The 21,934-nt window shown below is 45.4% G+C and overlaps 2 protein-coding genes across 2 annotated transcripts; one reads left to right on the top strand and one right to left on the bottom strand.

Annotated features, from left to right (window-relative positions):
* Nucleotides 1-4,669: 4,669 nt before the first annotated feature.
* On the bottom strand, nucleotides 4,670-6,017 carry NDUFB2 (NADH:ubiquinone oxidoreductase subunit B2). Its single transcript, XM_076328750.1, has 4 exons — nucleotides 5,929-6,017; nucleotides 5,685-5,829; nucleotides 5,496-5,605; nucleotides 4,670-4,749 (listed from the first exon to the last, which is right to left on the bottom strand). The coding sequence occupies exons 1-3, from the start codon at nucleotides 5,997-5,999 to the stop codon at nucleotides 5,531-5,533; spliced, it is 291 nt and encodes a 96-aa protein (XP_076184865.1). The 5' UTR covers nucleotides 6,000-6,017; the 3' UTR covers nucleotides 4,670-4,749; nucleotides 5,496-5,530.
* LOC143155625 (uncharacterized) lies at nucleotides 5,998-21,501 on the top strand. Its single transcript, XM_076328595.1, has 12 exons — nucleotides 5,998-6,139; nucleotides 6,497-6,804; nucleotides 7,242-7,601; nucleotides 9,510-9,601; nucleotides 9,788-9,965; nucleotides 11,086-11,314; nucleotides 11,889-12,457; nucleotides 13,370-13,511; nucleotides 14,729-14,973; nucleotides 16,543-16,706; nucleotides 17,428-17,674; nucleotides 18,005-21,501. The coding sequence occupies exons 1-12, from the start codon at nucleotides 5,998-6,000 to the stop codon at nucleotides 18,227-18,229; spliced, it is 2,901 nt and encodes a 966-aa protein (XP_076184710.1). The 3' UTR covers nucleotides 18,230-21,501.
* The last annotated feature ends 433 nt before the right edge of the window (nucleotides 21,502-21,934 follow it).

Genomic DNA, 21,934 nt, shown 5'->3' with positions numbered 1-21,934 from the left:
GCCCAAATCAGGGGAGAAAATACACTGAAGCTCACGCATAAATAGGTTTGCTTCTGTGTTTGCCTGGTGATGTAAATGCATCCAGCATTTTACAGAACATTTGGGGAAGCCAGATCCCCAGAAACCTCACAAACGAGTACAAGTTGAAGTTTTGATAGCTGGAGGGTCTAAATTTAGGGAAGAAGCATGTAGACATTTCACACTTTTGCAGCCTATCGATTTCATTCCCTTCTTGACTGTGAGTGCAGCATGTGTAGCACAAACTATTCATAGTACTGTAGACAACGTGTCTTCTGTCTGTTGAAAAAAGTATCACCAGTAGCACAACGCGACAGGCGAAGCTTCTAGGTACAGTTAAGTTCAGTTAAAAAGCAGTTGCATGAGTGGACTGTTACAGCATCACTTTGAAGGTGCTGGGTGTTCTGGTTTTCTGTTACGCATTTTACATAGAAGTTTATGAAACGAACTTTCTGTTTACTGCAGCCTTGTTAATATGCGTTTGCACTTCGTATTTGTTTTGGCATGCATTTTAAATGTCTTTCGTCATTGCTTCTTACCTAGTAAATAAAATTACCAGAAGAGCAAAGATAAGTTGTTAAAACTTTTCCTTTGCATTTAAGTTTCAAGGATGCTAACACAGAAGCTACTAAGTCAGCACCATGACAGCAGTAAATAACTACGAAACTGTGGAAGGAGGAAACTTTAAAAACTGCAGAATGTAGAGTACACCAGGAGCGAATTCAGATGAAAACTAGCATCTCTCTTGTCTTTAGAAAAGAGAGCTACCAAGACCCCCTGTTCAATGGTTTACGTAGGGATCCCCCAAAACAGTCTTTGCAGTTTGCCAAATGATCATGTGCCTTCGCAACCTTAAAAAGTACAACAGAATGTAAACCAGGTGCTTTGTAACTGAAGCAGTGGCTTTGGTTTACTTCTGATGCAGTAGTTTTGTATATAGCTGTTACTATAGATAGATAGGTAATTTGGAGTTGGTGAACTTCTGTAAAGGAGCAAGGAGGGCAGAGAGCATTCCCCAAAATACCTATGATCATTTCAAAGCTAGGAATTGAAGGATACCTAATTCAGTTACAGTAAACCTGCTGCTTGAAATCTGCTCTATCGAAAGTTAAATGAGGTTCATTTAATTTAAAAATAAATAAGCCCTCCTCCTCCCCCCCCCCAGACACAAAGACCTTGTTAAAGAAAGGTAATCGAAAGCTCCAAAGAGGCCCAAAGTTGCACTGTCATAGCATCTTGGAATGAGATGGTAAATGAGAAACGAGAGCTAGATGAGGATAAGTTGGTGGCTAGTACTCACGTAATCAAAGTCCACATATATCAGACCATACAATTAATTCCCTGGCCCAGAAAGTGCAATTAATTTTGTTTTCTGGAATATCCGCAGGTTTCCTTAGTTCTTCCTCGGGCCTCTTGCAGTTACTCTTCAGTGATCGCATACTGTTATTGCACGTTAGCCGTGGGAGATGGTAGGTGTCTTGTCAGCTGAGGGACAGCCAGTATGTTTGAATTTGATTTGTTCCAATTTCAAACCGGTTACGTAGACTTCTGGCAGTACCTACATACCAGTGTCATATTTAACCTACTTGTCCATAAAGGACAAAATAATGGGTTTTGGTATTAGCGCTTTTTCAGATCTTTTCTTCTTTGGGGCAAGACTTTGGGCGTAATTGTAAATTATAAAGTTATGTCTAAATGCACAGTTCATATGAAATATCAGACCAATTTTAGTTTGGTTTTGTTCCTTTTAGAAAGCAAAGTGTAAAAACGTTTTACTAATGTTCCAGGAACTATCTGGGATCCTTCTACCTACCCCAAATTCTGCACTAAAAGTACATGTGAGAAGATGGCATTTTGTCCTTTTCTTTTGAACAAAATCACAAAGAAACTGTTTCCCTAAGAGAAGGGAGCTGATGGGAGGGTTTAGAAACTTCTAAACTACCTAGGCATTTGCTTCATAGCATCCACAGCAGCAGTGAGTTCAGCTCGTCCAGCCTCCATAAGAGCCAACAGTGGCCTGTCCGGCCATTTTGTCTAGTGTGTCGCGTTTGCAGCAGCTGTACTTTAGAGTAAGCCTTGTGTGACATTTACTTTTGAGCGAGTAAACCACAAAAAATAACTATGTTCTCTTTTTTGTTTGGGTTTGGAAAATGGTTGGGTTTTGTTTTGATAAATGTCATTCTGTGTTGCATTTGTGTGTTTACCCTAGTCGAAAGGAAAATCTGTGTGTTTGGGAGTTCAGTGGAACATTAGGAGAAGAAATGAAGCCCACCATCTGGGCGTGGATGTTGGGTCTAGGGGACCAAACTTGGGTGTTGGGTTATTTTGGGACGGTGGGGGATTCCGAGGGCATAATTTAAATTAACTCTGTCTAAAATAAAATGTAAGTGCAATAAATGTGCTTTTTTTATTCAAAGCTGTGAAACTTTAGGAAAAAAAAAACACAAAAAAAATCAACAAAAAAAAATGCACATCATTCCTTCATGAGCCTTGTGTCCTACCTGCCTCCCCTTCCTCCCCCCTCTCCACACTTCTCCTCAACTGACAGAAACCTGACAGTGGCCAACTTGCATGTGTTGGCAACCCAAATGAACGTTGCTTTTCTTCCGATCTCATTTGTTGGGATTGGGGAAAATCCTGCCCCCTACTTCTTGCCACCCGTGAAATCCCTTTGGGATCCAGTGCTGACCCGTTCCACTAGAGCGGGGCCTACCGCTACTCGGGATGCACGAGCCAGCCCACCTGCGCTGTGGTCATCCTGACTGCGAGTGCAACGCTCCCCCTGGCCCTTCGTCCTCCGGTTGTAACTTCCCTCCTCACCTCATGTCAGGTGTAGTGATGGTCTCCCAGGGCTGGGCAGGGGACATTTTTCTTAAGCGATTGCAAAAAAGTAATGGGGCATCAGCTGCCCAATCGGATCCCTTTCCCCTTGTCAGAACACACGTGCAGGCTGGCCACTGTTGCCTTCTGTGACTCTGCCTTGTTTTGAAGGAGCAGGTATACGTGTTTGTAATCTGTTGTGCATTACTTGCACTGTCTCTCTTTCTTACCTGAGCGCATGCTGCTTTTCCTAGATTAGGAAAGGCGCACCGGTCTCTTGGGGGGTTTCCATGAGAGGCGCAATGCATACGTTTCATTAAAAAGCGATGGAAGGTGTAGCACTCAGTAGTTGGACCCTATCGGGGAGTAAGAGAGGACTGGCTTGTTTAAAGTTTATAGATGTACAGATCTATACCCTTTAAACTTGATTATTTTTTATATATAGTCAAGACAGTGGCATTACCTCATAATACAGAGGCTTGTTTATGAGAGGCAAAGTATCTAGTAAGGAGAGGAAAGGGAAATTTATATACAGATTTGATTTCGTTTGTTTGTTTGTTCCTTAGTGCAATGAAATGTATGTCCCACCAATTTAAACTCTGTGCTAACACATTCCTTTCAGCTCTATTTTTTTTTTTTCTTTGACCACCAGAGGTTTGCAAGGGGCTTACGACGGCAAAGTAGAAGGGTCCAGTCTGGTTACTTAAAAAAAACCAACAAATTGTGTTAGTAGATTTCCATAGCTGCTTTTTAAAATCTACAATGGAGTAATTGTTTTGAAACTTGTATTTATTTTTTAATTCATAACAAAATGTTTATTTTCGGTTTCCTGTTACGTAAGTCATGGCAACTCCCCTTCTTCCCTTCTCAAGTTTCCCCTGTAATTGCCAATACAACTTATTTTTCTTGTTTGTTCCTTCCCCCTTTACTTCTGTTGTCCCTTCATTTGTACTTTGGAGTTTTTCTCATGTAAATTTGTACAATGGGAAATATTGTCCAGTTTGGTTAGAGAGCATGGAGACTTAAAACGTATTAAAATTTGATAGCTGAATTCAGATTGAAGAAAACTATTTCTGTGTAAAGTTATTTAAAGAACTCTGTATTATATAAAAGGCAAAAAGTTCTATGTACTTGATGTGAATATGAGAATACTGCTATAATAAAGATTGACTGCATGGAAGAGTCTGAAGGAGATGATTGTTTATCGTGTAATTCACAACTCCTCCTCTCCATGAAGTGCCAGAGGTGCAACTAAGGTGGTTAAGGGGAGTGAAAAATTTACTTTGAGGTTGTTGCTTTACAATGTAACTCTGGAAGGAAAAAGAGAGCGGGGGGAAAAACAAACCAAAAAAACAAGGGATGCCTGGAGAGTAACCCACTTCCCTTGTCTTCCTTACGCTGGGCCGCTGCCTCCTTGTCTGCTGTGCTTAGCCCTAAGGCATTTTTACCTTTGCAGAGGGTTTTGCTTCACAAGGATGAGTCTGGACTTCGATAATACCCAAGGGCCATTCCCCCTCGCCCTGGGGAAAGCTTGGCACCAGCCGGTCTGGGCTCTCTTCAGGGTAACTGCCCTGCTTCTATGACAACTGTTATTCCAACTGTTATTTGGTGACAAGATTTCAGTAAAATGTCTTTAAGTTAACTTCATGGAGGTTTTAAATCGCTCTCTGAACGTGGATACATCACCTTATTTCTTGGGGGCAGCACATTATATGTCGAGCAAACAATACAGAAGCTCATGTGGACTCAAGTACCCCACCTCTGAAGCTGTAACGTTCACGTTCCGTAAGTCCTACGGCATTCAAAAACAAAGCACAATTTACCTTAGAGGTTGTTTTCAGCTAACTTTTATTGAAATAATGACCAAGGAGCCAAAGCTTTAGTTCCAGGGACCTCTTTAGTTCCAGGGACCTGCAAGTAACAGAAGAGAATCCTGAGAACCTTTTCACCCATCCTCTTCCCACCACCGAGAGCAGGGGAAGGACCTCGGCGATAGTGCCTGTGCTGCCTTCAGCAGTACTTGAAGCTGTTAGGTTTAGAGCCACAATGTGACACAGCAGCTTAAGAGACAGGGTAATTAAAGAATCAGAAACAAGCAAGAGCCTCAAACTTTTAAGGGGACAACTGCACAGGTCTCTCTCTAGAAAGAGAGCGAGCATGTCCTCAAGGTTAGGTAATGCTGGGTCCACAGAACAGCATAAGGAAAGTAATTTTGAACCGGTAGCAGTTAAGCTACAACTCCTTAAAAAATAAGTTGTTACACTGCAGGCTTCTATTGCCAAAATTAGACTATCGGGACTCGAGCATTCAGGTACGCAGGAAAAGAGTGTGCGAAGCCAATAAACAGTGCAAACAAATACCTGCGTTCTGCACAACAGGGCTTTGGCACGTTTACCTCTGGAAGCGCACAGATAATTGCGGAAAGTAGGGCACTTCTACCAGCACCAAGAGAAGAGGGCCAGTAGGCAGAGCCAGGCACGATGCCCTGGCCCTGTATTGCAGCCGGGAGCTCTGAAGCAAAGTTACAAAGCACAGTCCAGACTCTGCGTGCTCTGGTGACCGGGTTTAGTGCTGTTTAGAGCAAAGCCCAGCCCAGGCGCTGCCCAGCCGTGCCAGGGCCGCCGGGCCCGTGCGAGGAAGGGCGGCAGGAGGCGTACCGGTGTGCTGCCGGGATCGCCGCGGCCGGAGGCGCCTATTCCGCGTCGTCCGGAGGGATGCCGAGCTCCTCGTCCGTCCAGGCCGAAGGGTCGGGGTAGGGGAAGTGGCCCTGGGAGAGAGGCGCGGTCAGAGCTCGGCCAAGGCCCCGGCCCCCGGTCCCCGCCCGCCCGCCGCCGCGCCGGCCTCACCAGCACCATGTCCGAGCTGTGCCAGAAGTGCCAGAGGATCCAGAACCACATGAAGCCGCTGAGGAGCTCGCTCCGGATCACCTGCGCCCGCGTCAGCTGCGGGAACTGCCGGTACCGCGGCGGGATGTGCACCCCGCCGCCCGCGCTGCAACAAACCGCACCGCCGCCGCCTCACTCCCGGCCCCGCCGGCACCCGCCCCGCCCGCCCCGCCCCGCTCCGCTCCCCCCCGCCCGCCCCACTCACTGCCGCAGCCCGGTCGCGCCGCTCCCGGCCCGCAGCAGCCGCCCCGCCGAGCGCCCCAGCGACGCCAGCATGGCGGCAGCTCCACCGCCCCCTCCCCGCGCCCCCAATGTCACCCCTGCCACCTCCCAACAACAGCCGCGGCGATTGGCCCGCCCCGCCGCCTACCAACTCCGGGTGCGGAGGGGAGAGGAGGGCCGCGGGCGGGAGCGAGGCAAAGCGCCCCGCCCCGGGCGGCGGCGTGGCACGGAGACGCCTCCGCACCGTCTCGCCTCCGCACCGTTTCCGCTGCCGCCTGCCCCGCGGCGGGGCCCGCCGTGGCTGCGAGGGCACCCCTGCCTCCCCTCCTCCCCCGGCATTTGGGAGCGGCGGGACGGCACCAACGCACCGGCGGGGGGGTTCCTCGTGAGTCCCAAAAGTTGACGTCGCCCACGGAGGGCGCAGAGGAGGGAGCGGGGTGACTTTCCCAGCCAGCCAAACCCGCATTTCGGAGCGGGGGCAGGAAGCGACGCCGGCTGCGTCGTTTAGGAAGGGGCTGAAGAAATAACCCGCCCCCCTTCTCCCCCCCTAGGCGGCCCACTTGGTCCAGCCCACGGCGTCCGGTTGCGTAGCAACGGGGCACACACGCGCGCGCGCGGTACCGGCCGTGGCGCGCGGTGCCGGCCGGAGCCGCTCGGGACGGCCAGCCCGGCCCCCCATGGCGGAGCCGGCCCGGCGGGCCCCGGGCCCCGGGCGCAGGGCCTCACCTTCGTGGTCGGGATGCGGGCGGGCGCGGCCCCCGCGGCGGCGTTCCTGAAGGAGCGCCTGGTGCGGAGCCTCTTCCTGCTGGCCGGCGGCCCCACCGGCGCCCTCTTCAACGTCGTGGCGCTCTCCAGCAAGGCGAGGCGGGCGGGAGGCGGGCAGGGTGGCGGGAGGGCGCCAGCCGCCGGGGGCGCGGCAAGGCCCGCTCTGTGCGCTGGCCGCTGGGGCGGGAATGCTGGGGCGAGCTGTAGGACGCCTCGGCACAGAAATGCCCGATAAAGAATCTCACGGCTGTCCCGCGTTAGCAAACAGCTGCAGGCGTGAGCCGGCTTTCCTTCCTTCCTTCCTTCCTTCCTTCTTTCCTTCCTTCTTTCCTTCCTTCCTTCCTTCCTTCTTTCCTTCCTTCCTTCTTTCTTTCCTTCCTTCCTTCCTTCTTTCCTTCCTTCCTTCTTTCCTTCCTTCCTTCCTTCCTTCTTTCCTTCCTTCCTTCCTTCTTTCCTTCCTTCCTTCCTTCTTTCCTTCCTTCCTTCCTTCTTTCCTTCCTTCCTTCCTTCTTTTTTCTTTTTTTTTAATAGGTGTTAAAATGGTGCAACTGCCTCGTCAGATGTTCGCTCAGTAGTGTCACTGAAGCAGCAGCCTGGATTCGATCCCTGCGGTTTGAGAATGGCACGAATGCTGCGAGCGACTTGGCTGTGGCGTTTGAGGACCCAGCCTGCCAGTCGGTGTATCTGTTCACTGACGTACTCCCAGAGCAAGAGTCGGAGGAAATCTGCCAACTTCTTGTGGAGAACAAGTTGCATCCAGTACATGTTGTATGCCTTCTGGGAGATCCGGATGATCATGAAAGAAGCGAGCAAAAAATAATGGAGAAAGTAGCCAGACAATCAGGGGGGTCCTTTCAAGCGATCAGACTCCCCCCTACTGCTTCTGAAAAGGTATACCACTAATATAAGATTAGTGTGTACTAATTAGTTGCTCCTGACTCTTTATTGGATGACATTTCACAAAGTAGAACTGGGAAAGAGTTTCTGTGACCCTCTGGAAGGGTAACCTTGTTTTGCCTGGCAGCTTATGAACAAAGCAGTCTGTGGACAAAGATTTAAAATAGGTTTGGCATCTCTGTGACAGGCTATACCCGATATCCCAAGCTGGCATATCCACACTTCTAATTGTACGCTACTTGTACCTTAAATCTCTGCTTGTGAGGAAAGAGCACTTCACGTAGCCCCTGAGCAAAAGGCATCATTGCCAACACCTGGGGTCAAATTCGGGTATATCTTGGTCTAGCTCCATTTGCTTCTGCAGGGGAAGATTCGCCCTGTAAAGTGATTTCACTGAACTTCACAGACCAGCAGTCGAAAAGAGGTGTCTCTGACAGGTGAAGGTGAAGATCCCGAAGGAAAGAACAAATGCCTTACTTTGATTTTACATTTTCTTTGCTAGGTGACTGTACAGCTTTGCCTACAGCCAGTGTATCCTGATTCACAGACTCCAATGTTGTTTTACTCTTAGGTGGGGGTGGTTGAATACTGTCTTTTAAATAAAGAACAATATCTTCTAAATCTGTTAACATCCCAAACAGCTGAATTCCTCAGCTGAAACAGCATAGGTTTTGCATGTCTACCCGTCCTTGTAGTTAAGGGATTTTAAGTTCCCTGCTCTTCTGAGTCTCGTAACGGCCCTAACGCATTTTCAGCAACAGTTTACAGGGAATAGCGGCAAACTATTCAACCATTGTTTTTACTTAACACACGATTAATGCAACGCGAGTTTCTCTTTTTCTGTAAAAGCTGAATGCTTTAATATAAGGTTCATAGCTTTGTTGTCGACGCCACCTCCCAGCTCCCTTGCATTTTGTCTTTCTCCCTTCTCATAGTCCCTGGCATATTAGAACTGTGTCATTGTTCTCAAACATTTCACATTTTCCATCCTGCTCAGGCCAGGCGGCTCCACTGCTGGCTTTGACCTGCAAAGGCAACTTTGTCTTCTATGCTCAATTCCCACCTTCTTCATTCTTCCTTGACCTCAGCTCCTTTCATTGACCTTACAGCCCTTCCTTGCTTGGAGAGTTTGGGTAGCTGCGTAAGAAGCAGGGTACAAGAGGAGGCAATGCTCACGGGACCGCTGGCTGCCCATAAGCTACTGTTTGAGAGCCAGGGGCAGACTGACTGGGAGGAAGCCAGCGGGGTTGGTATGCCTGCATTGCTCCTGGGGATGGGAGAGGCAGCTCCAGAACCCCCGCCCTGCCTCTATTCTGCTGCCGGTCTCCAAGCTGCACCTTGTCCTGAGAAATTGGTGTGTTTTCCAGGTTCAAAGCTCTTTACTAAAATCAATTAACTAAAAGGTGTAAGAACTAGAAAGAAAGGAAAACTGTTCTGATTTAAAATCGCACGCTTAGTGCTTCCTTCACAGTAGAATAAAATGGATAGGATCTGAGATGGGCCAAAATGGATATCCGCTGTAGCTTTGTGTATTCTTGAAATGACACGTTGTCCTTTGAAGAAGAAATCTCATCATGATTGAAGAAACAGTGATACACCTGCTACATATCCAGCAGCTGAATAGAAGGCAGGTGAAACACAAGGGGTTTTTTTATCATACAGTTCTTATATTTTTGTATTTTCTTCTTTCCAAGCTCGATTTCTTAAAATCAAAACAATTTGTGATGAGCTTACAGATAAACAGCATAGCACCACAAGATATGATGGAAGTATTAAAACAAAGAGAGAAGTAATATACTGGAAAGTAAATTTCAATTTTATAAATAATATTCCTGTTTAAGGATTTAAATGTTCAAAAATCATGCTCATCTTCTGCTTCCATCTCCTCCTTCCCCTCTCCAGGTAAGCTCCATGTCCATCTCACACGCCCAGTGTTGTCACACAGCTAATAAAGATCCCTGTGGCTCTCTGCTGCCAAGATGTCCAGTAACACAGTAAGTTCAAAATCTATAGATGGGTCACTGGAAATGCAAAGAAGAAAAAAGCTAGGAAACAAAGACAATTATTGCGGGGTGGTGGGGTGGGAGTCCCATGTGGATTTAGTTTGTTTTCATTGCAGCAAGTTGCAGAAGTTCTGTTGCCAAGGTCTTCGTTACTTCTTGTATTTTTGTTCTCTACAGCATTCCTGTTTGTGCATGGAACCCAGATTCCCTTTGTATGCCCTTGATATCCTCAGCGAAAAGGAATTTCATTGATTCATCCTCAGAGGCTTCCAGTTTCATGAGAGGGGCTCGTGTGTTGGCAAGGAGAGAAGCTGATGGCTATTACTACCTGGGCCACGTTGCCCAAGAGGTGAAGGTAGATATTTATTGGGAGCTATGCTTGTAAAAGGCTCTCCCTAGGATCTGTGTGTCTTCTTCCTGTTCTTCCCACGGCCTTGCTGTAGGGTGGCTCTCCTGTGATACACTTCTATTCTCTCCCCACATCCTATTTTCATCTGTTTCCTGATGATGACTGGCTGTTTACTGCGAGGAGTCCTGCAAGCAGAAGCAGCCTGGAAATCAATCCATTTTAGTAGTTATAAGAAGTTGTTATTCAGAGACAATCAAACAAAACAGGTCCCTTAGCCCTATTGTCTACTTCCACCCAGTCTAGCAGCAAAGCCAATTAGCTAAACAGCATTAGTATTAGTAATCCAAAATGTCTGCCTCCACGCACCTCCTCCTTACCAAACTGAGAGCTTTCCTCGTTCTCTTCCTTCTATGTTTCTGGGATTTGTGAGACGATTTTGGATGCCAGACAGAAAATCCCCCTCTGCAGGCTTTCTTTAAAAATCCGGTGCATTTCCCAGTTTGCAGGTTAGTTAAATAAATAGTGATGCTAGTATAGCTGAGGATGGCTGTAAGCTCCAGTGTGGGGTGGAGCAGATGTGGACAGCTAACGGCATGAGTGACGTTAGCTGGAGTAGGGCTGACAGCATTATTTGTGTAAGTGCACTCATAGGTCTGCAGAGAAGGCTGGGATTTCGGTAATAGATCTTCCCCACACCCGTTGCTGAAGGCTTAAATTAAAGCATTTAAATTTATGACAGTTATGACATTTTACTGATTTGTTATCCTTTTGATTACTGTGTAACGAACTGCATCATACACAGCAGTTTCTTTTGGCTACTCTTTTTCTGATGGGAGGTTTTCCTGGTAAAGTTCTGCCTTAGCGTGCTAATTGTGTTCTTACCAAAATCTAAGTCCAAAATGAAAGGAAGAGAAAGGCTGTCAGCCCCTTAAGCCCCAGATTTTTAATTACTTTTAAAGTCCAATATGGACACAGTACAGTGAAAAACCTGGTAGAAGAGGAAAGCTACATTCCCAGATCATGGTCCGCTTCCTGGGATTTCTGCCACTTCCCTCTTAGCACTTATGTTTGGCCGTTAATTGGACCCAGATGTCTGTCTTGCAAACCACATGTTTTACTCTTGTAGAGCTCCAGGGAACGCTTTTTAATTGAGTTTGACAAAAGCCGCACTCTGAAAGGCAAGGTACAGCTTCGCATGCAGGAAACGCCTCTCTACGACATTCTCCACTACGAGGATGCCAGGCAACAGCCTCTTGCTCCAGGAGACAGGGTCTTGGCACCATGGGAAGCTAAAGCTGAACGTTTTGGCCCGGGCACTGTGCTAAAGATTATGGAGAACAAGGAGGCATGTTTAGGTACGGGGTATTGGCTTTCTTAATAGCACTAGACTCGCCACGGTTGCTGGTCACTATAGAGAAAAGAGAGTGGTCTCAACCATGGAGAATTCACCACCTGCTGCTTGGGTTCTCTTCATCATCTTTTTTTTTGTTGTTGTTGTTGGCACTAAGCAGCCTGTTCTTTTTCAGTGCCAGAATTAATGCAGCTCCCAGAGTTAGCCTTTGCTTTGTTCTATGAGTGGAAACCTCCTAAAAAGTTGGGGGCGGGCGTCCTCCCAACACAAGGAGAAAAATGTTCCTGGCCCTCATGAGTATTCACCTGATTATCTGTTAGTCTAGTTTCCAGCTTCTGCAGGGTAAAATCCTGGCTCACTGTGACGAGCGAGAATTTTGCTATCTGTTGTCTCTTCAGAGGAAGTTCAAAAGAAGGTCGAATTTTAAACCTGTAAAGAAAAAATCATGGAAGTTATTACAAAATTGTCTGAAACACAAGCTGTTACTTTTATCTCCTGCTTTCTAAGAGATAAATCACACAGGTTGACATGCTTCTAATACATTCTTTGCCTTTTTTTTTTTTTTTTAATATGCACAGCACCCAACAGAAGGGGAGTGCTTGTGAATTTCTGGAATGGGCAGACTAAGGAGGTGTCTTCTGACCAAGCTCTGCGGATCCCTCTGCCCTTAAGCGAACGCATCATCCTAGAACTGCAGATGCCTTTAGCAGCCAGGCAGCTGGTGGTAGATTCAAGCTTGGATTACCCGTACATCGTGACACCGGGTTATAGAGCCTCAGGCCATTACAGACAGGGTCACTCAGACCTGGACTACTGGCCGAGGGGTCTGTATTCCACTCAGCCATGTGCTAAGTGCAGCTGTAGGTGTACCTCGCTTCCCCATTGCTGCCTTGCAGCCTGGGAACCCACATGGCCTACAGGGTGCAAACTGCAGCAGGAAGATGCCTTCATCCCAGGAACAAGCTTGACTAAAGAAGAGCTCAGCAAGAAAATAGAAGAGCAACTGTCTGAAGTGAGGATTTCGTCTTCCGAAAGTGTTTCCAGAGAGGAAGAGAAAAAGGAAGATAAGAGATTGAAGACAGAAAATGCTCCAAAAGATGTTCAGTCTTGTTTGGAAGAGGACAATGAGGTTATAGAACCTAAAAAGGTAAAAAGTGCTTCACCCTGGCTCTTCTGTTAACATGTGATCTGCTATTTGTTTAATGCCTGCTTTGTTACCTCAAGTTTTCTGCTCTTGGTACCAAAAAATTGCTAGCGGTTTTAGGCCTGGCCCTTATGTATGCCTGCTAAAAAATGGAGAGATTTTGCTCTGCACTGTCTTCCTGATCCTTTAACCTGGGAAAGAGCTAGAAGCTGTCATTGTCACTGGCTGGAGCAGACTCCTAGAACCTCTTCCATGGATGCAGAATATGAAAAGTGTCACATAGCCCAGTTCCTCTACATCCTGCCTCTGCGTGAAGGAGGTAAAGGCAGGAAAAAGTGTCAGGCAGAAGACTTTACACCTGATAAGGATTACAGTAAGGATTGTTCCATACCAAGGTAGTCCCTGGCATAATGCTATTAAGATATTTCTCCACCCATGGTAGAGGCGTCACCTCTCGCAAAGACCAAAAGAGACTTTTGCGATCCTCGGTAGTTGATTCGGTGCTTGTGAACAGGGCACTGGATGAGGATCAGTAAGGAGGAGGTTAATGTGCACCAGCTGCTGCCAAGCTTTTCTCCATTGCTCTGCAAGAGTTAGAATCCTGATTTCTGGCATGTGCCAGAAACGCAACTGTCTTTCAGCCAGAGCTCCTCTGGCCTGATTTCTTTTGTACCAGTTTGGACCCTTCCAGGCAGAAGTACTGACAGTGTTTAGGTCATTTGAAGATGCAGAGAAACCCACAAAGTGATCAGAAATTACTCTACTTAAGAGTTCTTTGTTTCTTCCCTAGAGTTTTTTTTTAGTTTTTCTCAAACTTCAGTTGCAACTTAAGATCTTACGCTGTAAGTTCATGAAACTAACCTATTCTTTTCCTTATCAGGCCTGGATTGTGATTGCATTTCTTGTTATTTCTAGAGTCCTCAGAGGGAGATGGCTCATGCTATGGTTGATACTGCTGTCAACACAGACAGCTGGTTAATGGAGGCAGTCCACAAGGAAGAAGCAGACAGCACACAGCGGGATGCTGAATCTGAGGCTAATGTTAAGCACAAACATGGTATTGAAATTGTAACTGTTTTATCCAAACATAAGACTTGCCACACAGTATCAGTGCAGCAGGCCATCATGTCTAAGATCTGTTGCCGTAGTTCTTGATGTTTCAAAAGGAAATGCGTAACGCCATGCTGAATATAGCCACCATAATATAGTATCATTATATGTAGGTATTAATGGTAGTATGCTTTGAGAAGTTGTTCATCTTCTTCTCAAGGTGAAAGTATTTTCAGATGGACGTTCGGGGTTTTTGGCTTTTACAGCTACTGCAGTAGCAGCTTTTGGGTTTTCTTAACCTTTATCATAATGCTCACTATAAACATTATTTATTATAAAATTTCCTTACCTTAAAAATTAATCTGTAATGTTAACTATGACTGCCTATAGCAAAAAGATTTCACCAGGACCGTTCTGCAGAACACTCCTCCTCTTATTTGTGCTGAAAATGATTGCTTTATAATGTTATCGAGTAAACATTTGTTCCCTTATCATCCAAAAGGGGCTGGATCATGTTTTCAATCAAATTGTTGCTGTTCTCATTTAAGCTAGTTTTGTGACAAGTGCAGGCATTAAGTGAGGACTCTGAAAGCCTAAAGCTTTCTCCAAGTGTTACTGCTTTGCTCTGTGTCACTGTTGGTAGAGGGAGAATGAAGAGTCATAAACAGAAGTGCACATTTCCTCCCAGCTGGTGTTCCAGCATCATTCCATGCAACACTGCCACTCAGATCCACGCTCTCTTTAGCAGAAAGGTGCGAGCAAGCTCTGCCCATGTTCTGTTCCCCAAAAGCTGTGTTAGCACAGTGTTGTGCCCAAGCTAATTTCTTCTGTCTCTCAGCAGGATGTATAGCTCAGGCTTTGCACTATCAAGAAATTTATAATTTTTGCTTGTCTTGGAGCACTGGCAGAAGCAGCTCATGTCTGTCTGTGAAATACCATGTAAACAACCCCTTAGCCTGAGTAGCTGTAAGCGCAGTCAGTGATCTTGTGTTACCAGGCAAAACTCTTGCTTCATTGCAATGGCAAACTTGTTTTTTTTGAAAGCTGGGACCTGTTTTGTGGAGACTAAAAAATGTCCCACTTTCTCAGAGGAAAATGTTGGTACTAAGTTATAAAAGTCTTGCTTGAATATATTTTATATGAGAAGACCTTATTTTTTTAATTTGCTTTCTTTTTATAAGCTGTCTATAACCTCTTATGTCCCTGCCCTAATTTATTTGAAAGGTCTTTTTGAGTCCAGAGTGGCAGAAGCTCCAATCCAGCACTCCCAAAGGAGCCCTTCCCTGCGAACCAGTGCTTTGGTTCCTTTCAGGCGCCAAAGCTTCTTTGGCAGAGTGAATCAATCACTAGAGAAAGACAGCCTGACCATTAAATCAGCTCTACGTGTACAGAGACCACACAGTACCTCCAACGTGCAGGCTAGGAGATCCACAAATCTTCTAAATCTTCTAAAAGACAAAAGCATTACAGTAAGTATTGGGTCCAAACTAGATTTAGCTATTAGGATCAAGCGATTTGTTTATGTCACGTGAGAATATACTCTCCTTTGATCTCTTTCTCAAAGGTTTTTACTGCAGCAAAAATAATGCCTATGTAGAATAACGGCTATGCATAAATAGAAACATAAGGTTCCCACTTGGGAATCAGTGTTGTACAGGAACAGGGCACTTCTGGTATTTTTACTCAGCACTTTTGATAGAGATTTTTATTTCAGATTTAATCTTTTCTAAATAAACCTCTCAGCCAGCTCTACTAGATAGCAAAAAATTATTCCTCTCTTACAGATACTGAAAGCAAAAAAAGAGAAAGTCTAGGTAGTCAGCTGAATCCCATAGCAGAGAGTGCATGTCAGGGCTGGGGTGAAACTTCAAGTCTCCTTATCCTTAGGCCAGTCCTTTACCTGCTAGATAACACCATTTGTTCACCTCCCACCTATAAAACACCTTTGATTCTTTCTTTGATCTCTCCCTCTGTATGTCATTAAACACAAACCACCCACAAGGTACAGTTTTTGCAAAGAACTGGAGAACACTGGAGAACAAAGGTGTTTACTACTCCTAGGAAGCCATACAGACCAATGTGTTAAAAGAAATCAGTCCAAATGCTACATGAGACTGGCAGGGACAAGACTTGAAGGCCCTGTAGTGTTTTCCAGCTTGTGGTATTAGAGACGTCCTCAGGAAAGAACTGGAAAGAGACATTCTGTTTGCAGAGGAGCAGCTTAATGGCAGGAACATGCTAATTGCAGCGGGGAATAGGAGAAGGGAGAATGCGTTTGAGAGAGGAAAATATTTTGTGTAAACAGCCCCAAACAGCTTTAGCAATGTAAACTGGAACGCACGTCTAAGTTTTGGTGATGTTTCCTTGCTCCTTCCCTCATACAGGGCTCTGTAAGGAGTACAAAAGAAATAAATACTGCACTATGGCTGTGAAAAGAAGCCTTGTAGGTGCTCCTTCATCTCTTTACACAGCACAGTGCATTTAAAAATGCAAATTAGGAACACTGCCCAGGATTGAAATGCAGCTACTACTGAAGAAAACACAAAGACCGCTTGACCGTGGGTAGAAATCTCAGACAATGGGAAATGAAGAGTTAGTACACCTGCACAGAACTCCAGGAAGATTTTGTGTTTGGCCAGAGGGAGGCAGATATTTCTCTTTCTAATAAAATCTAATGAGGAATCTGTAATATGATTTGTGGTCAGAACCTGTATTCTCCATCCAATCCAGAGGCTGACACAACGATTGGGCAGTTTTAAGCATTGGCTCCACACCGGAACAACCAGAACAGCACAGCCCACTGAACTATGAAGAACTCTTAAAACTGTATTTTCAGGCACCCCTTTGTTGGTTAAGCCTAATCTTTTGTATAGGTTTTAGCATCATACTCAGTGTTTTCATGGATGGGAAGTGACAATATAGTGTGGCTTCCAGAGCTCAGGAGTGACATTAGAAGACAAAGCTGTTCTGTAGGTTTACAGTTTACATCATTAGAAAAATATACTGACGAGATTAAGGGTTTGAGTTTTTTCTCTTAGAAATCAATCCTTAATGGTGCATCTCAGGAGAGATGGAAAGAGATGGACTTCAACAGAGCCAAGATTGAGCACAAAAGGTGGCAAGAGGAACAGAGGCAGCTGAAGAGGGAGCGGCAGCAAGAGGCAGATAGCATCCGACGCCAGCTGCGCAGGGACAACCAGAGGTAATACCTAGGAGCTAACTGCTTTTTGTAGTAAATGTTGGAAGGTTGGTAATGTCCACTCCCTGGTGCTCTCATTCAGTCTCTGAACAGCACGCATTGTGCCTCACGCTAAGTCTCTGCAGAGTCATTGTGGTGGTTTATTAATGGGAATAAAATTGATGCTTGAGGTACGGGCGAGTGGGTACGCATGGACTCATCACCTTTAGCATTACCTCCAAGGGCAAATTCCCTTCAATCTCATCCTCAGACCCAAAGTCCTTTTGCCTCCCAAACCCCTGTTCCCTGCCCCTGGCCCCACAGTCCACTTAAGCTTGGCAGGTCCTTGCACCCATGACCCACCTCCTTCCATGTCTTCTGTTGCCCCTGTGGCTCCACCACCAATACGCATAGCCACCCAGTTGTCTGAATTAGTCCTACAGCCCTGTCCACACAGTCCATTTCCTTGGTTCCTGGTCTTCAGGGCCAAGAACTCGCAGCCGCACCAGGTTATGTAGTCAGGTGAATGGATGACTGCAGTTAGCTGACATCAGGCACCAGCCCATTTGGGTGTTTTGCCACCTCTGTTTAGGACCCAGGTTTAACCCTCATAACCTAACAAAGAGTCCTGGAATGTTAACTGAGCACAGATTGCCAGAGTATCTGCTTTGTGTCTCATACACTGTCTTTTTCTTCTATTGCTCTTTCTTTCTGAGAAATTTGAGAAATTTTGTTTTGGAAACAGGCAGCGATTGCATCAGAGAACATTGCAAGGGCTGGAGAAACAGCTGGAGCACAAAGACAGAGCTTTGCAGCACATGGCACTGCTCCAGGCTGCTGGGGCAGAGAGGAGCAGGAAGGAATCCTTGCCAGAGGAGGAGAAGAGGAAAGCAAGTAGGAGGCTGCAGTTCTTAAAGACACAGCGTTTGCAGAGAGAAGAGTTGCAGGCAGAACGCAATGAAAGGAGCTTTGAACAAGAGAAAGAAAGGCTGGTAAGGGCAATTCCAGAAATGTTTTTCCTGTACTACCGTGTTTCCAGCAGCGGCACCATCCAGAGTATTTCTCTTTCACCTATTTTATATCCAATATAATTATAACATTTAGAGGTAAATAAATGAAGGGTAACAGTTTTTTGACACGTGTATAAAGATGAAAGATGGGAAGTAAAATTCTCCATCTCTGCCATAGAAGCAGTCTTTCTGCATGCAAGGAATGAATTTCCATAGATTATACCCATTTCTGACTTCTGCCAGTGATAACTGTGGATGAAATTCAGCATGAAATCTGGCTGTACAATTGTAAACATCTTCATTTTTATGTAGGATTTTCTCAGGAGCAGAACGCAGTCATGGCAGGAAATGTTGGAACAAGAATCACGAGAGCAGGACAGGCAACAAAAGCAGCAGCAGGCTGCCAAAGGGAGAGTATTCCAGAGCAGAGACCGTTCACGCCAGAAGATGGAAAAAGAAGGCCAAAAACTCTGTGACCTCCAGCAGTACCTCCGAGAACAGAATCTTTTGATGCTCCGGGCATCACTGCTAGCGTAAGGAAGCTGCAGAGTGGGTAAGCAGGCCCTTGAGCAGTTTGCAGACCTGATCTGTATCTTGTAGGTGTGAGGCAGTGTGCTGGAGCTTGGGTGCTTGAGTGCCATTGTGACAAGTGGAATTACGATTCCTGGAGAGGTCTTTAATCTCCCTTTCATTGCAGCCAGTGTGCATTTTCACTGCTCTGTCCTTTACATGCCTTTCTCTCTGGAATTACTATTCTAGTCCACCTCTGCCAAACTCTTCTTCTGTCTTAAGCACATGTAGTGACCCTGCTGACAGACCCACTCTGCAACCAAGAGCGACCCTGGTATTTAATATGAAACACAGCCATAGTGCCGAGTTTCTGCCCCAAAGGCATCTGAAGGGGGCTGGCTCTTTCCGTAGGACTCCAAGGAGCCAGCACCTGTAGTGCCGAGTGTTGTAGTCTGAGGCTGGTGAGCATCATGGGGCAATCCAGAGCGGAGCAACAGAGAACCTGGGAGTTACAAAAGTGATTCAAAGCGCACAAGACCTACAGCCCGGCAGAGGGGCATCAGGTTGTAGCCGCTTTCAAGATGCAAATGGCAGAGAAAGAAATTAAGTCACGTGAGGGCATGGGCCATACAGTAGAGTAGGAGGTAAAGAACAAGAATGAAGGTCGGGAGAAATGCCCTGGGAATAAGCCCCTCAAGTGGAGTGGTGGAAGCACAGGCTATGTCCTGCTAACACAAGCCTGCAGGGAAATTAAACACAGGCCTGAAAAGGCTTCCGCTGCTGCATTCTGGGAACTTTCTGCCCTGCTGTGTTTCTTCCAAAGCAGCGCCAGAAAAGCACATTTCTTAAAGGTCAAGGACCACACAAAATAGGAAGTGTAGTTATGTGATGCTGTCGTCATATGACTTACCTTGCTATGTTAATGTTACATGAAATATGGGGAAGGAGAGCTGGAGACCAGATGGACGTTCAGACCAGACAACTGCAGCAATGAAAATGTATGTGCTCAAATACAATGTAAATTATCCATTGCAGTTTCCGTTATTAACAACTGACTCTTGCAAGTGTCCCACTGCACGTGAGTTGCAGAGATCCGTAGGGAAGAAGCCCCCATGCATATGACAAAGTTGTGCTACTTCCTGCCAAAACTGCTGCAGGGGGCAGGGCAGGGATCCAGTGACATGAGAGGTGCTTCAGAAAACCTGGTAAGACAACCTGGAACCCTCTAGCTTGGGCTCCCGGTAAGTGTAGATCTTCTACTGTCAGGGCGTACATACTGCTTGGAAAACGTAGGCCACTCCCCTAGAGGAGGAATGACTTAGAGAAGCCCAAAATGCAAAAAGGAAGATGTTTTTTTGGTGACAAGCCCCCCTTTCTAGGCACTGTGATGGGAAAAACGTCTGGTCTCTGAAATACCTGTCTTTGGAGAATGACCAAACCCAATGGTGGGCTTAGGGGTCTGTTTTGCCTACGATCTCACTTTCAGGCTGGCAGTCTCCAAAAGCAGGACATTTTGTCAGAAAGATACTCAGATATCTTTGCAGGTAGGGCACCTGGTCAGAATAAACAGACTTTTTGTTCACCATGACTAAATGAGGAGAATGCTACAAAGACAAATAAATTGGTAAATTGACAGTTAACAAATTGTGTAAGAAAGAAAACAAGGTAGCCAATAGCGCTATAGGAGGAGAAGAGTTCCCCATTCAGGCTATAGGGTAAAACATAGTTTCCACCCAGAGTCCACAATGCAGCTTGCTCATGACTCCCCTGATTTTCTAAGTGTATTACTGACTTTCCTTAATGAAGCTACTGGCTTCTCCCCTCCCCTGAAAGTAAACAGTAAGGCACATCAAGAGGCGGTTTTCTGCTACAGGAGAGGAGAGAAGAGGGTTTTTTTAATGCATTGTACTCTGATGAGTGGAGATGCCTTCATTCACAAAGGGGAGGCGGAGGAGGTTATGGTTGTCACATCCTGAAGTGCTGTCCTTCTTCCTCATATCATCAGAGGTACAAAATACAGTGGCTGTGTCACAGAGAATGCTATTACCAGCCCTGGATAACCAGAAATACAGCTGTTCTTTTCATGTGGGTATTTAGGAAAGGAGAATGGACATGGCAGAATTTATTCACTGGAACACTCAGAGCTATATCGAAGGATGTACTTACTTTACACAGAATTATGCTAAAATATATATAATATTTGCGATACCTTGTTTTAAGTAATACCTAGAACCAAACTAGATACAACATTTAAATGTTGTTGCCTCACATTCTGTGTACACTTAGAAACACGTTACGCATTTTCTGGCACATCACTCGGCAAAAGCATAAGTATTATAAAAATTCACCCCTTTTACAGGAACACAGCACCAGTGATAATAGCAGTTTCTTAAAAAAAAAAAAACAAAAATTAAGAAAACTTGTAAAAGGGAGATCCTTTGAAATTCTGCCAAATGTTTTGAACAGCCAGCAGTTTCTTAGCATTAGGTCCCAGGATGTGTTCCTCCAGAGATAACTGAGAGGCTGTGCCTTTAACTGTCTTTTTGGGGAAAACTGAAGTCAAGTCGCTCATCCAGATATTTACAAACCATTCTAAAGCCTTAATAGCTAAAAGGGATATTTTTAACTTTAGGATTCATAATATGCATGAACCATCCTGAGATTTTTGTTTTAAAAAAAAAGGGAAAAGGAAAGAAAGGTGAACCTCTATATAAGGTAAAGGCTTTGACATTTTCTTTGTTTATTTGTTTAAATTAAGGTCTGAAAAAATAACTTGCTGCATATATGGAAACTACATGTGAAGCACAGTTTTGCATTTTAGACATGGAATTCTACCATTTGGTTTACCATCATTTGGTTTAAGCTCTGTTTAGCCTCTGGAAGAGTTGGCTGAAATTTGCTCAGCAGGAACACAGGTGGCTGTGCCCAAGACCTGCGTAACGGATGGACTCGGCCCGGGCTGCACAAGCTGCAGAGTGCTGTGCCTGGCACCTCTACCCCCACAGCTGGGTGGAAATGGGAGGGGGCATGCACACTGCTGAGGGAAAATGGGTGCTGGCAGCACATGGAGATTTTCTTTAATGTAAAGTTTGGGGGTTGCCTGCTTTTCTTCTTTTTTGAGTTTTCTTTTATGCTAAATCATGTGCTAGTTAGGACAACAGTGTACCTAGTTATGAGTTTAAGTCTAACTAGACTTAGAGAAACAAACCCAAAACTTTAAAGATATTAAACTCTACTGCTGCTTTTATCCTGAAGCATTTGGAAATGGAATACGTAATGATTAAAGTACATAAAATATATTGAACAGAATCTAAACTTATTTTTCAGACTTCATTTATACAACATTAATCATTATTTTGTAATCACCATAAAAGAGCAGATTGTCTGCTTATGTGCTTTCTCTTCATTGCTTAACCATCTGAAAACAGACCACTGCAGACACCCTGTGCTGCTGCAGTTTCACATACAGTATATCTGGGAATATATGTAGTTTTACAGTATTTCCAATCATTCATAGACTGTGTTTCTCACTATTAAAATACAGCCATAAAATAATTGTAATACTACTATTAAAATAACTGACTGTAAGAGCCATGTATGATCTAGCTCTTTTGCTGGCTTTATTTAAACATTCACAATGTGTTTTCCATCCATTAGGAAAATGCTTGGACTCCTTGTTTTGCAACTACTGGAAACAAAACCCAAGAATTTGCATATTAATTAAGGTTTTGA

The sequence above is a fragment of the Aptenodytes patagonicus genome, chromosome 1 (assembly GCF_965638725.1).
Source record: "Aptenodytes patagonicus chromosome 1, bAptPat1.pri.cur, whole genome shotgun sequence".
NCBI classification, from domain to species: Eukaryota; Metazoa; Chordata; class Aves; order Sphenisciformes; family Spheniscidae; genus Aptenodytes; species Aptenodytes patagonicus.
This window is presented reverse-complemented; position numbering and strand designations above follow the sequence as displayed.

Excerpts from the sequence above, each read along its gene's own strand:
- NDUFB2 (XM_076328750.1), bottom strand. The coding sequence starts at position 5,999 with ATGCTGGCGTCGCTGGGGCGCTCGGCGGGGCGGCTGCTGCGGGCCGGG. Across the intron at positions 5,830-5,928 it reads GGCGCGACCGGGCTGCGGCA|CGCGGGCGGCGGGGTGCACA; the intron begins GTGAGTGGGGCG and ends GGTTTGTTGCAG. Across the intron at positions 5,606-5,684 it reads ACAGCTCGGACATGGTGCTG|GGCCACTTCCCCTACCCCGA; the intron begins GTGAGGCCGGCG and ends CCTCTCTCCCAG.
- LOC143155625 (XM_076328595.1), top strand. The coding sequence starts at position 5,998 with ATGGCGGCAGCTCCACCGCCCCCTCCCCGCGCCCCCAATGTCACCCCT. Across the intron at positions 12,458-13,369 it reads AGGTTATAGAACCTAAAAAG|AGTCCTCAGAGGGAGATGGC; the intron begins GTAAAAAGTGCT and ends TGTTATTTCTAG. Across the intron at positions 14,974-16,542 it reads TAAAAGACAAAAGCATTACA|AAATCAATCCTTAATGGTGC; the intron begins GTAAGTATTGGG and ends TTTTTCTCTTAG.